This window comes from Gopherus flavomarginatus, chromosome 6 (genome assembly GCF_025201925.1).
Source record: "Gopherus flavomarginatus isolate rGopFla2 chromosome 6, rGopFla2.mat.asm, whole genome shotgun sequence".
NCBI lineage: Eukaryota > Metazoa > Chordata > Testudines > Testudinidae > Gopherus > Gopherus flavomarginatus.
The window spans coordinates 50,250,531-50,266,266 of record NC_066622.1 but is presented as its reverse complement, the minus strand read 5'-3'; the positions used below and the strand labels follow the sequence as shown (position 1 = coordinate 50,266,266).

Here is a 15,736-nt window from a genome sequence, read left to right as displayed (position 1 = left end):
CTGACACAGAAAGGTAAAGGCTGAATGTTGCATGAATGCAACCAAAACCCAGGACCATTCGCTGTCATGCTTTGTGCTGCAATGATTTCAGACCACTGCTACTGACTTGGCATGGCAGTGTCCTACTGTGAAGGGTGAAATAAGGCAGCCCTCCCCAGAAACCTTCTGCAAAGGGTTTCAGAGTACCTCCAGGAGAGCTTCATGGAGATGTCCCTGGAGGATTCCCGCTCCATCCCCAGACACATTAACAGATTTTTCCATTAGCTGTACTGGCCGCGAATGCATCCCAATTGTTCAGGGCAAATCAGACATTAAACACAATTGCTTTTAGCCCCTGTAGTGTCCTTACAAATGTGCACTCACCAGAGGTGCCTTCTCTGCCTTTAGGGTCTGGGAACAATAGGCCCTGGGAGGGTATTGGCTCCAGGGTAGAGAAAAGGTCCTGGCTGCTGGGGAGAATGGATTCTCCGCTTGCCTGCTGCGCATTCTCCTCCTCCTCCTCTTCCTCCTCCACAAAATCATCATCTGTGTTGCATGAGGCTGCCACCTTGCAGGTTTCCACGAAGAGTGTTGGGGTACTGGTAGGGCCCCCCCCTAGAATGGCATGCTGCTGATCATAGAAGCAGCATGTCCGGGGCTCTGACACAGAGCAACCGTTTGCTTCCTTTGTCTTTTGGTAGGCTTGCCTGAGCTCCTTAATTTTCATGCAGCACTGCTGTGCATCCCTGGTGTAGCCGCTCTCCACCATGCCCTGTGCGATTTTGGCATATATATCAGCATTTCTTCTGGATCGGAGTTCTGCCTGCACAGATTCTTCTCCCCATACAGAAATCAGATCCAGTGTCTCCCTTTCGCTCCATGCTGGAGCTCATTTGTGATTCTGGGACTGCATGGTCATCTGTTCTGCGGAGCTTGTCACGCTGCCCAAACAGGAAATTAAATTCAAAAGTTCCCAGTGCTTTTCCTGTGTACCTATCCAGAGCGGTCACATTGGAGCACTCAGGGATAGCTCCCAGAGGCCAATGCCATTGAATTGCACAGTGCTGCATCTATACTACTATAGATTCGACACAGGAAGGTCAACTTTAGCACTTCTCCCCTCATCGGGGCGGAGTACAGCAGTTAATTTTAAGAGCCCTTTAGTTTAGTGGAACAGGGTTGGTTGTGTAGTCTCATTCATTATAAAATCGACCTAGCGCTGCTAAATTCGACCTAACCTCGTAGTGTAGACCAGGCTATGGTGATGTTTTGTACATGACAACTCAAGGATTCAGCAACAGTCTCTGTACTACATGTTGCAGCAAAGTATACTGGGCGCACAAAAGGGCAGCACCTTCTCTACATGGCTTGCAGTAGATTGAGTCAGTTGACTGAGAGTTCATTGCTTTGGCCAGCGTGGGACCAGCTGATGCCATGGCTTTCTGATCGGCAACATCAGAATCTTCCCCTTTCTCCCCCTGATGTCCTTACGATTCACCTGGGCATGTTGAAGGGGGTAGAGCTCAGTTAAGAGGGACTGGGTGATGCTAGGACACCTCTTCCTCTCTACTCTCATTGCGTGGCAGCAGCACAGACCATACAAAGGGCCCAGAATCATTGGTTTGGTGACTGAGCTCAAAGATATCTTGGCTGAGTGATGCAGTCCATCCTTTACACAGCAGGAGATGAGGTGCTGAGTCATGGAAGTACTAGGAGGGTGGTGAAGCACTGCAATGGGTTACTTAGGGAGGTGATGGAATCTCCTTCCTTAGAGGTTTTTAAGGTCAGGCGTGACAAAGCCCTGGCTAGGATGATTTAGTTGGGTATTGGTCCTGCTTTGAGCAGGAGGTTGGACTAGATGACCTCCTGAAGTCCCTTCCCACCCTGATATTCTATGATTCTGTGATCCTGTCACTGTCTGACCTCATGACATATGGCTTTCAGACATGAGATTTAGTATGGTGACTGCGGATGCTGCTGCATGGATTGGTAAACAGCTGCCTGGTGAGTGGGTGGAGTGTGCCAGCTAAGAGCAGGGCTAGTGGTGGCTGGTGGAAGGTCTTAGGAACTGGCATATTGACTTTCCCTCTTTTAATGGTGGCTAGTAGTGGATAGTGTATGGAGTGAAGGGTTTGAGGGTGAAGGGTTTGAGGGTAACACCCAAGCCCTCTCCGTGCAAAGCAGGCTTCAGTGTCTGATCAGCAGGTGATGTGCGTGGGGGTGCTGCTTTGTACGGATTCCTGAGCACTCATAGACTCAAGGACTGGAAGGGACCTCGAGAGGTCATCGAGTCCAGTCCCCTGCCCTCGTGGCAGGACCAAAGATTGTCTAGACCATCCCTAATAGACATTTATCTAACCTACTCTTAAATATCTCCAGAGATGGAGATTCCACAACTTCCCTAGGCAATCTATTCCAGTGTTTAACTACCCTGACAGTTAGGAACTTTTTCCTAATGTCCAACCTAAATCTCCCTTGCTACAGTTTAAGCCCATTGCTTCTTGTTCTATCGTTGGAGGCTAGGGTGAACAAGTTTTCTCCCTCCTCCTGATGACACCCTTTTAGATACCTGAAAACTGCTATCATGTCCCCTCTCAGTTTTCTCTTCTCCAAACTAAACAAACCCAATTCCTTCAGCCTTCCTTCATAGGTCATGTTCTCAAGACCTTTAATCATTCTTGTTGCTCTTCTCTGGACCCTCTCCAATTTCTCCACATCTTTCTTGAAATGCAGTGCCCAGAACTGGACACAATACTCCAGCTGAGGCCTGACCAGCGCAGAGTAAAGCGGAAGAATGACTTCTCGTGTCTTGTTTACAACACACCTGTTAATGCATCCCAGAATCACGTTTGCTTTTTTTGCAACAGTATCACACTGTTGACTCATATTAAGCTTGTGGTCTAATATGACCCCTAAATCTCTTTCTGCCATACTCCTTCCTAGACAGTCTCTTCCCATTCTGTGTATGTGTGAAACTGATTGTTCCTTCCTAAGTGGAGCACTTTGCATTTATCTTTATTGAACTTCATCCTGTTTACCTGAGACCATTTCTCCAGTTTGTCCAGATCATTTTGAATTTTGACCCTGTCCTCCAAAGCAGTTGCAATCCCTCCCAGTTTGGTATCGTCCGCAAACTTAATAAGCGTACTTTCTATGCCAACATCTAAATCGTTGATGAAGATATTGAACAGAACTGGTCCCAAAGCAGACCCCTGCGGAACCCCACTTGTTATACCTTTCCAGCAGGATTGGGAGCCATTAACAACTACTCTCTGAGTACGGTTATGCACCCACCTTATAGTAGCCCCATCTAAATTGTACTTTCCTAGTTTATCTATAAGAATATCATGCGAGACCGTATCAAATGTCTTACTAAAGTCTAGGTATATCACATCCACCGCTTCTCCCTTATCCACAAGGCTCGTTATCCTATCAAAGAACGCTATCAGATTGGTTTGACACAATTTGTTCTTTACAAATCCATGCTGGCTATTCCCTATCACCTTACCACCTTCCAAGTGTTTGCAGATGATTTCTTTAATTACCTGCTCCATTATCTTCCCTGGCACAGAAGTTAAACTAACTGGTCTGTAGTTTCCTGGGTTGTTTTTATTTCCCTTTTTATAGATGGGCACTATATTTGCCCCCTTCCAGTCTTCTGGAATCTCCCCCGTCTCCCATGGTTTCCCAAAGATAATAGCTAGAGGCTCAGATACCTCCTCTATTAACTCCTTGAGTATTCTAGGATGCATTTCATCAGGCCCTGGTGACTTGCAGGCATCTAACTTTTCTAAGTAATTTTTAGTTGCTCTTTTTTATTTTATCTTCTAAACCTACCCTCTTCCCGTAAGCATTCACTATATTAGAATTTCCTTCAGACTTCTCAGTGAAGACCGAAACAAAGAAGTCATTAAGCATCTCTGCCATTTCCAAGTCTCCCGTTACTGTTTCCCCCTCCTCACTGAGCACTGTTACAAGGCTTTGCCAAACTCCACAAGCACAGAACCCTATTGATTGCCACCCCGTCCTTCGCAATATCTCAGATGCCATTAATCTAAGTGTTGGGGAATCTGTCGGGCCGCTGCTCTAGAGACCAGCCTTGATGTGCACTGACGGGGCCACTGCTTCCTTCAGGAGGTTGTGCACCCCATCTCCTTACACTGCCTGCTGCTATGCCTACTCTGTCCTCAGGCACAGGACATCTTCCAGGAGGTGGTGCAGCCCCGTGGCCCGTCTCTGACTGTGTTACAGGCTCCAGAGAAAGTGTTCTGCCTGCTCTACGGACTGTCAGGCCTGAAGGAGGCATCTGTGTTCCTATGAGTTTTGCCTCCTATACCCCTCTCCTTCCCATATTTACCCTTACCTCTGCTTTAAAGCCTCAGGTACGTGCTTAGTCTTATGCACGTGTTCAGCACCACATGTGACCCCTGAAGAGGTTCTCTGGCTTGGGGGTCTCAGTGCCATGTGCTGGGGGCACAAGGAAGGTGTCAGCAAGAGCTACAGATGTCAGCTTGGCCAAGCTCTCCTCGTCTATAAGGTGGCGGTGTTGCTGCTGAAGCAGCTCCAGTGGACAGCCGGGGATGGGTCCAGTGGGAGGAGAACAGCAGTTGGCTCACAGGGGGCAGGCTGCAGGGAAAGTGAGAGGGTGGGTGGCATGCCTCACCCCCAAAGAGATGCCTGATGGGCAGGTCCATTTCTCTTTTATCCAGTGCTCTTCAGTGCGTCTGTTCTACTGGCTGCAGGAGGATCAGTCGTCCCATAAACCCCTTTCTCTGGGGCAACCAGTGTGTACGAGGTTTGAGCATTAACGTTGCAAAATAATTCCAGGAACGTGGTTTGATGAGTTTATGTGCTAGGGATCCCTCCAAACAGTAACTAGCAGCCTGGGTCAGGTGGCGTGGAGAGTCTGCTGGTTCATTTGGGGTTCCACAATGAACAGCTGTTCCCTGCTCCCACTGCCCTGCCTGCACCCACTGAGGGGTGGCCCAATGGTTAGGGTGCTAGTGTGGAATGTGGAAGACCTGGGTTCAATTCCTGCTCTGCCACAGATGTTATGCAGACAAAACTGAACAGGATTGTTTCAGGGGGCGGGGCAAGGCAAAGATGCCACATTTATTATGATAACACAATTTGATTTATGACCAATAACTAATACATACATACACACACACACATATATCAGATGTTCTGCAGCTGCTATATAGTTACCAGTCCTGAACATAGCTTGAGTCCGTGGCTTGATTTCATAGCTTGTGGTGTCTAACTGGCTTGGAAAGCCAGGCACAAGGAAGGGCTGGGTCTTCCCTCCCATGCTGGCAGCAGAACATTACCCAAAATCTTCCATCTCACTCATTTTTTCTTTTTGGTAGACTTTTAGTTTGAATCCAGAGTCTATGTGTCAAGCTGCCTCTGGGTTCAGTGTAATAGATCACCTGTCAATTGCAGACTTTCAGCCTCCGACCCAGCTTTGATCTTCCTTCTATTGTACCTTTGTTCTTTTCTTTTTAGAGTGGACTCTTCTTACTTTGTTAGGACTGTTGTCTGCATTTTCAGCCATTGGTGTTTGAACTTTATTTAATCAGGACAGGCTGGTGCTGGAGGTTGATTCCATCATACATACATACCTCATTCACACATCTAAACTAAACTAGTAAGATTACAGCCAGGTTTTGCAAAAATGAAGGTTGCTGCAGGAGGCTTTTACAAAATGGAGTGAGCATTTTAAAATGGAGTTTGAATTACAATATGGACAAGTGTAAGGAGTGGCAAAGAGTGAACAGAAGCTGCAAAGTAGACAAGTATAATGAATGGCAAACAGTGAGCAGAAGTTACAATGTTGAAACAGTGCAAGTTTCAGTGATTTAAGCAGCAACTGGATTGAAAGTGAAACTTGCAAGGGTAGCTGGTTGAATGCTGTGGCTCTTAACAAGCATCTTAATTGTCAATTAGCCAGTTATTGGGGTAACTGGTTTTATGAATGAATGTTGTTTCATTCATAAAACTTCACTTATGAAGTTACATTAATAAAGTGTCAAGTGTCAGAGGGGTAGCTGTGTTAGTCTGGATCTGTAAAAAGGGACAGAGTCCTGTGGCACCTTATACACTAACAGATGTATTGGAGCACAAGCTTTTGTGGGTGAATACCCACTTCATCAGACGCATGTAGTGGAAATTTCCAGAGGCAGGTATAATAAAGTGAACAATTAAAAACAATTTCATTCATCAGTTCTACACAGACTCCCTGTTTGACCTTGGCCAAATCACTTAGTCTACGTCTACCCTAGGACTTTTGTTGGCAAAACTTTTGTGGGTCAGGGGTGTGAAAATAACACTACTCTGACTGACATAAGTTTCACCGACAAAAGTGCCAATGTGGGTAGTGCTGTGTGGGCAGGAGAGTATCTTCTGCCAGCACAGAGCGGCTACACAGGAGATACAGCTGTGCTGCTGTAAGGTCTGTAGTGTAAACGTGGCCTCGGTCTCTGGGTCTCAGCTCCTGTCTGTGCAGTGCAGATAGTAGGACCTCTCCAGAAGGTGGAGTGCTCAGATATGACGGTAATGGGAGCCATGTTAGTACATTAGATACAGTAGAACCTCAAAGTTGCAAACACCTCAGGAATAGAGGCTGTTCATAACTCTGAACAAAATGGTAGGGATGTTCTTTCAAAATTTTACAACTGAACATTGACTTAATACAGCTTTGAAACTTCATAATAATGAAGAAAACCACTGCTTTTAACCATCTTAATATAAATTAAACAAGCTCAGAAACAGTTTCCTCACCGTATCAAATCTTTTTTTAAATTTCCCTTTTTTTCAGTAGTTTACGTTTAACACAGTACTGTCCTGTATTTGCTTTTTTTTCCTCTCCTCTTCTCTCATCTCTGCTGCTGCCTGACTGCATACTTCCGATTCCAAGTGATGTGTGGTGTTGACTGGTCTGTTCATAGCTCTGGTGTTTGTAACACTGAGGTGCTACTGTAGGCAGACTATCTCATTATTATTATTGTTGTTGTTGTTGCCTATTTGCATGATTGCTGTGCGTAGGTGCCCCAGTCACAGCCCAGAACCCCATTGTGCTAGGCAGAACAAAAATCCAGTCTGGAGTTCTAAACGTCTTAAGAAACTGGACTCCAGCAGCAGACCCTAGTAATTAATGACCTTGAGTAAGAGCCATCTTTGGATTATCTGGTTGCACTGGTGGACTCCACCCCTCTGCAGATACACTCTGAATTTGTGTCTGCTGGGGTTGAAGCAAACTCCCCACAGACTTGTTAGAAACCAAAGTGAGCCTGGAGCTGAGGGGAGATATGTCATCCTGCAGTAGCCGGGTACTGCCAGAAAACAATTTGGTCTGGTGAGGCGCCTTCCAATGATATGAGAATCTCTTGTCTTGAATGAGGAAATGAAAAAGAAAAGCAAGCTGTGTTAAATTAATTCTGTAGCATGAGTGACAAATCCTGAGGTGCTTATTTTGCTTGGAGACCATCACTGTGTGTGAGAGGCTGAAGCAGGGGCGGCTGTATGTATTTTGCCGCCCCAAGCAGGGCATTCCGGTGGCTTTCGGCAGCATGCCTGTGGGAGGTCTGCTGGTAACGTGGATTCGGCGACATGCCTGCGGGAGGTCTGCCGGTCCTGCGCCTTCGGCATACCTGCCACTGAATTGCCACTGAAGCTGCGGGACTGGCGGACCTCTCGCAGGCAGGCCGCCAAAGGCAGCCTGACTGCCGCCCTCATGGTGACCGGCAGGCCGCCACCCCGCAGCTTGCTGCTTCAGGCACACACTTGGTGTGCTGGTGCCTGGAGCCGCCGCTTGACCGAAGTTTACTCTCTTTATTGTTGTACCTGTGCTCTGTTTCTCTTATACCACAATGTCTCTTCCAGATGTGAATGCAGACCAGAACAGCAAGTGTGAGATCCAGAAAGCAGGAGTTTGAGTGCAGGTGTCAGCAATTTCAGAATCTGAACCTCAGAAATTGATAGCAGGTGGAGGTCTGGAGCTGAGCACTTGATTTAGCAAATTAAATTGGTTTCTGATGTATGTTCATTCTGGAGTAATGATTTGGGCTGCAAGTGTTTTTGTCTTTCTCTAACATGCTGGTGGGATCTGTTAGGCCTGGTCTACACTACGCGTTTAAACCAATTTTAGCAGCTTTAAACCGATTTAACGCTGCACCCATCCACACAACGAGGCCCTTTATATCGATTTAAAGGGCTCTTTAAACCGGTTTCTGTACTCCTCCCCGATGAGAAGAGTAGCGCACTGAAATCGGTATTACCATATCGGATTAGGGTTAGTGTGGCCGCAAATCGACGGTATTGGCCTCCGGGCAGTATCCCACAGTGCACCATTGTGACTGCTCTGGACAGCAATCCGAACTTGGATGCACTGGCCAGGTAAACAGGAAAAGCCCTGCGAACTTTTGAATTTCATTTCTTGTTTGCCCAGCGTGGAGCTCTGATCAGCACGGGTGGCAGTGCAGTCCCAAATCCAAAAAGAGCTCTAGCCTGGGCCGTACGGGAGATACTGGATCTGATCGCTGTATGGGGAGACAAATGTGTTCTATCAGAGCTCCGTTACAGAAGACGAAATGAGAAAGCATTTGAAAAAATCTCCAGGCTATGATAGACAGAGTCCACAGCACAGTGCTATGTGACAAGCGTAACGGAAAGCCAAAGAATCAAATGGACACTCATGGAGAGAGGGAGGGGATACTGAGAACTCCAGCTATCCCACAGTCTCTGAAAAGTATTTGCATTCTTGGCTGAGCTCCCATTGCCTGTAGGGTCAAACACATTGTCCGGGGTGTTTCAGGGTATATGTCGTCAATTTACCCTCCCTCCTCCTCGTGAAAGAAAAGGGAAAAAAAATCATGTCTTGACTTTTTTATATATCACCCTATGTCTATTGCATGCTGCTGGTAGATGCGGTGCTGCGGCAATGAATAGCAGCATCCTCTCCCCTCCCCTCCCTGGTGGCAGATGGTACAATATGACTGCTATCCATCGTCATCATTAGCCTGTGAGTGCTCCTGGCTGGCCTCAAGTGTGGTCGGCCTGGGGCGCCTGGGTAAAAATAGGAATGGCTCCCTGTCATTCCTGGTAGATGGTACAGAACGGCTGGTAACAGTCCTCATCATAGCAACTAGGGGCTGAGTTCCATCAGCCCCCGCCTTTCATGTCTAAAGAAAAGATTCTGTACTGCCTGGACTATCATAGAAGCGGGGTGCTGGGCTCCTCTCCCCCCCACCGTTTAATGTCCTGCCTGGACTATCATAGCAGCTGGAGGCTGCCTCCCCCTCATTTTATCTCACTAAAAAGTCAATGTTTCTTATTCCTGCATTCTTTATTACTTCATCACACAAATGGGGGACACTTCCACGGTAGCCCAGAAAGGTTGGAGGAGAAGGGAATCAATGGATGGAGTTGTTGCGGGGGCACCCCCTGTGAATGGCATGCAGCTCATCATTTCTGCGGGATCTGACACGGAGTGACTGTGCTCTCTGGTTCTCTGATACACTGGTTCTCTAGTACACTTGCCCCATATTCTAGGCAGGACTGACTCTATTTTTAGATAAACCATAAAGGAGGGATTGATTCAGGGAGTCATTCCCATTTTTGTCTTTGTGCCCCCGGCCGACCTCAGCTAAGGCCAGCCAGGAGCACCCATGACAGCAGCAGACGGTACAGAACGACTGATAACCATCATCTCATCACGAATTTACAGTGGCACAGCAGACGGTACAGAACGACTGGTCACCATCTCTGCTACCTTGCAATGGCAAATGAATGCTGCTGTGTAGCGCTGCAGTACTGCCTCTGTCAGTGGCATCCACTACACATACGGTGACAGTGACAAAAGGCAAAATGGGCTCCATGGTTGCTATGCTATGGCGTCTGCCAGGGCAATCCAGGGAAAAAGGGCGCGAAATGATTGTCTGCCATTGCTTTCATGGAGGAAGGAATGAGTGATGACATTTACCCAGAATCACTGTTTTTGCACCATCATGCATTGGGATCTCAACCCAGAATTCCAATGGGCGGGGGAGACTGCGGGAACTATGGGATAGCTACGGGAGAGCTACCCACAGTGCAACGCTCCGGAAATCGATGCTAGCCTCGGTACATGGACGCACACCACCGAATTAATGTGCTTAGTGTGGCCACGTGCACGCGACTTTATACAATCTGTTGTACAGAATCGGTTTATGTAAAATCGGAATAATCCCATAGTGTAGACATACCCTTAGTTTCATTTGGTGTTTGCTGCTCTTGTGGTGCTCTTCGTACTGTCTGTAATGGGTTCTGATGTCACAGATGAAGCAGCTTTGTAGATAGGAGCAGTTAAGAGCTCTCTCCTCCCTTCCCCAATCAAATAATAGAACTTACTAGCCTCAATCCTGGGTGCTAGGCTGAACCAGCATTGGTAAGAAGCTGTGCAGTTGTTTTGCATTGGTGATGGTTGTGTGTAGTTGGAGAAAGGGGGTTTAACTGAGTGTGGATGTGTGCTGAGAGTATAGTTCGTTGTTCAGCTGCGAACTGGATAGGAAGTAGAAGTATTGTTGTGTCGCCGGGGTTCTCTAGCACTAGCTGACAGTTTGCATCTGGAAAAAAATTTTGAGTGCTCCTCATCAAAAACCAGAGCATGAAATGAAGAGAGAGCATGAGATTTTCTCCATGTGCCAGTATGCGTTGGGTGCAGGTTGTCTGTTCTCCACTTGGGGTGATACAGACCGCCTGGCCCAATAAGTGTCAAAGGAGAAGGTGACTTACCCCCAGCTATTCTATAGCCAAACTCTTTGTCAGGTGCCAAGTCTAGTCTCTGGATTCTTGTGAGCGCTGATGCCCTGGGTATGTAAGACTGAGCTCTGTGTGAGTGTGATGAATGCCACTGGGAGTCCTCACTGGTTTCAGAGGCAGGTCCAAGTGGATATCTGGGACTTTCACCTTCAACTTCATTTTATCCTTTAAAATCCATATACCCAGCCGTATTGCAGCAGAGCTTGTAGTCCCGAAGGGCTCCAAGAGTCTGCCAAGACTGCTGTCTTCTCCCAAGGGGAAGCTCTAAAGGAATGTGCTAGAGTTGGACCAGGGACATGATAGTCCCCATGTATTGTCCTGTTGTCCCATCCTCCCCCCCCCCCCAACCCACATCCTGGGTTGTGCTCTCAGCTCTTGTCTGGCCATTGCCTGAGCGCTCAAAGTCAGCCCCAAACCTGCATTCTCCACATGGTGGCATGCTGTGCCCTCTCCCAAGCCAACAGCCTCCCCCATGGGCTGGGACGTTTCCTTGGAGAAAAGCCAGATTCTGAGGAAGGATGGAGAGGCCAACACAGGTACCAAATTCCTCTTGCCCTTGTTTGTGGTGTTTTCCCCTTTTGTTCCTTCTCAAGTGTCCATGCCAGCAAGGAGAAGGAGAAGGTGACTTACCCCCAGCTATTCTAGAGCCAAACTCTTTGTCAGGTGCCAAGTCTAGTCTCTGGATTCTTGTGAGCGCTGATGCCCTGGGTATGTAAGACTGGGCTCTGTGTGAGTGTGATGAATGCCACTGGGAGTCCTCACTGGTTTCAGAGGCAGGTCCAAGTGGATATTTGGGACTTTCACCTTCAACTTCATTTTATCCTTTAAAATCCATATACCCAGCCGTATTGCAGCAGAGCTTGTAGTCCCGAAGGGCTCCAAGAGTCTGCCAAGACTGCTGTCTTCTCCCAAGGGGAAGCTCTAAAGGAATGTGCTAGAGTTGGACCAGGGACATGATAGTCCCCATGTATTGTCCTGTTGTCCCATCCTCTCCCCCCCCCCCTCCAACCCACATCCTGGGTTGTGCTCTCATCTCTTGTCTGGCCATTGCCTGAGCGCTCAAAGTCAGCCCCAAACCTGCATTCTCCACATGGTGGCATGCTGTGCCCTCTCCCAAGCCAACAGCCTCCCCCATGGGGTGGGACGTTTCCTTGGAGAAAAGCCAGGTTCTGAGGAAGGATGGAGAGGCCAACACAGGTACCAAATTCCTCTTGCCCTTGTTTGTGGTGTTTTCCCCTTTTGTTCCTTCTCAAGTGTCCATGCCAGCAAGGTGTCCTCTCCTGAGGCCCATTCAGCAGACAAGGATGTGGCTGGGTTGGAGCAGTCTGGCCAGCTGCCCCTTTCCCAACCCGTTGACTTCGCAATGAGTCGAAGCAATTCCCATGTTTGCTTATCTTGGGATCATTGTATTCTGTTGGTTCCACTTTGAGGAGCTGTCAGAGCTCTCCTGGGCCAGCTGCCTTGGCACTAACCATGTCAGCAGTGCAGCGGAAGTGCCATGGCAGGGGCAAAGGCTGGTTCCCTCCTTTCATTTCCTTCGTGAAGCTCCAGCTCTGTAATTGAGCTGGTGATTTTGGTTTTTTTTGCCGTCCTACTTTGCTTACAAAACCCATTGGATTGGTATCCTGGGGCTTGCTTAGCCTCTTTCCCACCGTTGAATTTCCTATTGTGTTTGGCATGTTAGTCATTGACTCCCTTGTCTCAACAGGGAACCCTTGTGATTGGTGGTAAAGAAGTGACCCTTGAGTACACGCCATGCCCAGAATTTTGGCGCTGCAAACGCGTAAGTACATGGCAATGGAGGATTTAGTTCACTTATTTTTCCCTCGCCCACTTTCTTTCCGAGAGTACTGAGGAGGAGTTAGATGCATGCTCAGTTGTGGAAGAACCCCTTGAGTGGTTCCAGCACTGAAGTTCCTGCCTTTCCTATGTTTTCTCCCTGTGTATTTTAGGTAGTGTAGGAAAATTCTGATTCTCCAACGTATGCTTAGGTTGCTGTCCATCTACTATAAATAGTAAGTGGCTTCCCAGGCACCACCTCCTCCTTCTGCTCATTATCAGCTCTCATTGTCATGTCTACAGCGAGTTCCTCCCCAGAGTCTGGCTCTGCTCTTGAGAAGTGCCATGGGGAAAATGGCACCTTCTCACTCTAGGGATCTGCTTACTTTCATGGCCAAAAGAAGTTGTTGCTTCTCTTAGCAGAGCAGTCAACACAGCTGAGTGAGCTGGATTCGGCTCTGGTTCATGCATCACCAGGTTGCTAACTGAGTTCCATTGTTAGGGATAAATTCGACCTTCATTGACATTTGTGATGCTCCATTTAGTACATGGGATGGCACAGATGTCAGAAGGTGATTTGATGATGATGGAATTATCCAGTTGTCACCAGAAGTGGAATCTTTGTTCCTGGTTTCCACACACCAGCCTGAGAAAGCCCAGTGTGACTCTCCGAGCAGTTTGCAAGGCTGTGAGAAAGGGAGGGAAAATCAAACTGGAATTTATGAATCCATAACTATGAAAACTCACAATGCCATGTTCAGAGAGATTTTTAGTGAGGAGGGTCTGCACCTTTTCCATTCCAGGATCCTGCCTCCTCCCCTTCCTGGATTATCCTCCAGTACAGTTGGGACCCCCTCCCATTGAACAATCTGGAAAGAGCAAGGGGGTCAAAACCTGCTGACTCCCGTTTATGCCCCACCCCCAAATTGAGAGGCTTAGTATACACTTAAAAGTTAGGTCGGCATAGCCGCTGCTGTCAATGGTGTTATTCCCCGTCTGCCCCCCCCCCCCCCCCCCGCCACCAACCGACAGAGCTATGCCAGAGTAGACAAAACTGTATGGATGGAAGAGGACTTCTGTTGACATAGGTAATGTCATCCAGGAGGGGGTGTTCCTGCACTGCCAGGAACAATATTTCTGGCGTTGGCTCCATGCTATAGATCAGTGGTCCCCAACCTTTTTGTGGCCGATAGCACATTCGTGTTTTCAGAAGAGTGTGGCAGGCGCCAACAATTTGTCAAGGCTTATTTTGTATTTGTACATTAAATAATACAAAAAAATCATATTTAATATTACATAATATATGAATCCATAAGATAAAAAAGGTAATTTTACATGTAAAAGGTATGTATTAAATTATTCGGCAATTATTTTTCCACCTTACCATGTGAATTTGCTCTTTTTTTTATCTACCTGTAAGAAAAATTAAGGAGTTTTTACAAAATATCATAAACAATTTTCATCTTATTTATTTTAAAAATGTAAAATAATTTTTTGATTGGACAGTTTTTTCTGGAAAAATTTAGACTAGCTGTAGCAGAAAGTGAGGCTAGTAATATTTCAGTCCTATATAGAAAACATTGTTGAACTGCTGGTTCAAATATATTTATTATTCTTACTTTAACATGGATAGCCATTTATGGTTAATTAAAAAATATTCTTTGTATTGTTACCTGTATCTGGATTTCGGTAAAAAACAAACAAATATGAACAAAGTTAAACACAAGTTAATCATATGTGCTCATCAGCATTTAATTAATTATACCTATTTTCCATTCATGTGTTTTTTCTAATAAAGTCAGTGTGATTTTTGGCACTGCATTTCTTCAGCCAATTTTTCATAGTTGGGGGAGTAGAATGATATTCCCGTTCGTAAGCAATCATCAAGACGGGCATCTGCAAGCCAAGATCTGTATTTTGATTTTATGATGTTCATTGTTGAAAACAGAACTTCACATAGATACGTGGAACCAAAATAAGATTTTATTTTGTGTGCTACATTTTTTAAGGCAGGAAACTTTTTTCGGTCAACCAGATTCCAAAAGTTTTCATCTGTTGCACAGGATTTTAGTGAAAACAGATTGCTAGGCAGATAGGTTTGATTTGAGTTGATTAATTTTCTTCTTTCTCAGCTCAGATTTAAGTGAATGGCTAATGTCAAAAGTGCCGTGATTAGTTTGGAAATGGCGTTCGACATTGTTTTTTCGGCACTGCAACAGTACCACTGCACAATAAGCAAACACATTTCCCTTTATTTTCAATAAAACAATAGGATTCTTCCCACTCTGTGTTAAAATAATACGTACGTTGTCTTTTATTTGAACCACTCATTTTGGGGCAAAATGTTTAAAAATAAATAAATAAATTGCAAAGCACAAGAAAACAGCAGTATCAGTGCAGCGGAAGAATACTCAGAGGGCCGGCTCCAGGCACCAGCGAAGTAAGCACGTGCCTGGGGAGGCACATGCTAAGGGGCGGCATTCCGTTCATTCTTGGAGTGGCAGAGTCTGAGCGGGTTTTTGTTAGTTTTTTGTGCTTTGGCAGTTCGGGCGGTGGCAATCCAAGCCACTTTTATTTATTTTGTTTTTTTTGGCAGTTCTGAGCAGTGCCTGCTAGGGACAGAGAACACCAGCGTCTGCAGCTGGCGGGCATGGGGCCGCGTTTTCTCTCCCCTGCTGGGCACAACTTTTCACACTGTGTCACTAGGCAGGCACACATAAATGCCCCTGCGGGCACCGCTTTGGGGACCACTGCTATAAATGTACCTTCACAGTAAAACTGTACTTTACGCTGGGCGAGTTTTCACTTCCCTGCCTCAGGAATCAATTGAGAAAGGGGAAACTAACTGCACCTCTGAATTCTTTCAAAGTACAAGGTGGCTGGAAATCTAGGAGAGGTCTGGTCTGCAGAGTCTCTTTTTAATGTGCTGAGTGAGTTGGTCCTTGCTTCATTGGTTTTTGTTTTTTAGGAGGAGAGCCCAATCTTAGAAAAACTTCCCAGGAGCCATGCATGCGACTCTAACGATCAGACATGCAAATTAATAAAGATGGGACTTGTACTCCTCAGTCACTTGAAAATCCCTTTTGCTGTTCCCAGGGTGGAGTCCTGTGGGACTCCATTCCTCACCAGCTTCTACCCTTCATACCAGCTCTCTGCCAGTTAATGTCACCCATCTTGT

The 15,736-nt window shown here is 46.6% G+C and overlaps 1 protein-coding gene across 5 annotated transcripts in view; it reads left to right on the top strand.

The window, feature by feature from the left end:
* Positions 1-15,736, top strand: part of RBM6 (RNA binding motif protein 6) — a 139,126-nt gene that overhangs the window by 99,509 nt on the left and 23,881 nt on the right. For all 5 annotated transcript variants that reach the window (XM_050958637.1, XM_050958640.1, XM_050958636.1 and 2 more), the window contains exon 7: positions 12,488-12,562. In XM_050958637.1, the coding sequence (XP_050814594.1) occupies positions 12,488-12,562 (75 nt within the window). The remainder of the gene's footprint in view (positions 1-12,487; positions 12,563-15,736) is intronic.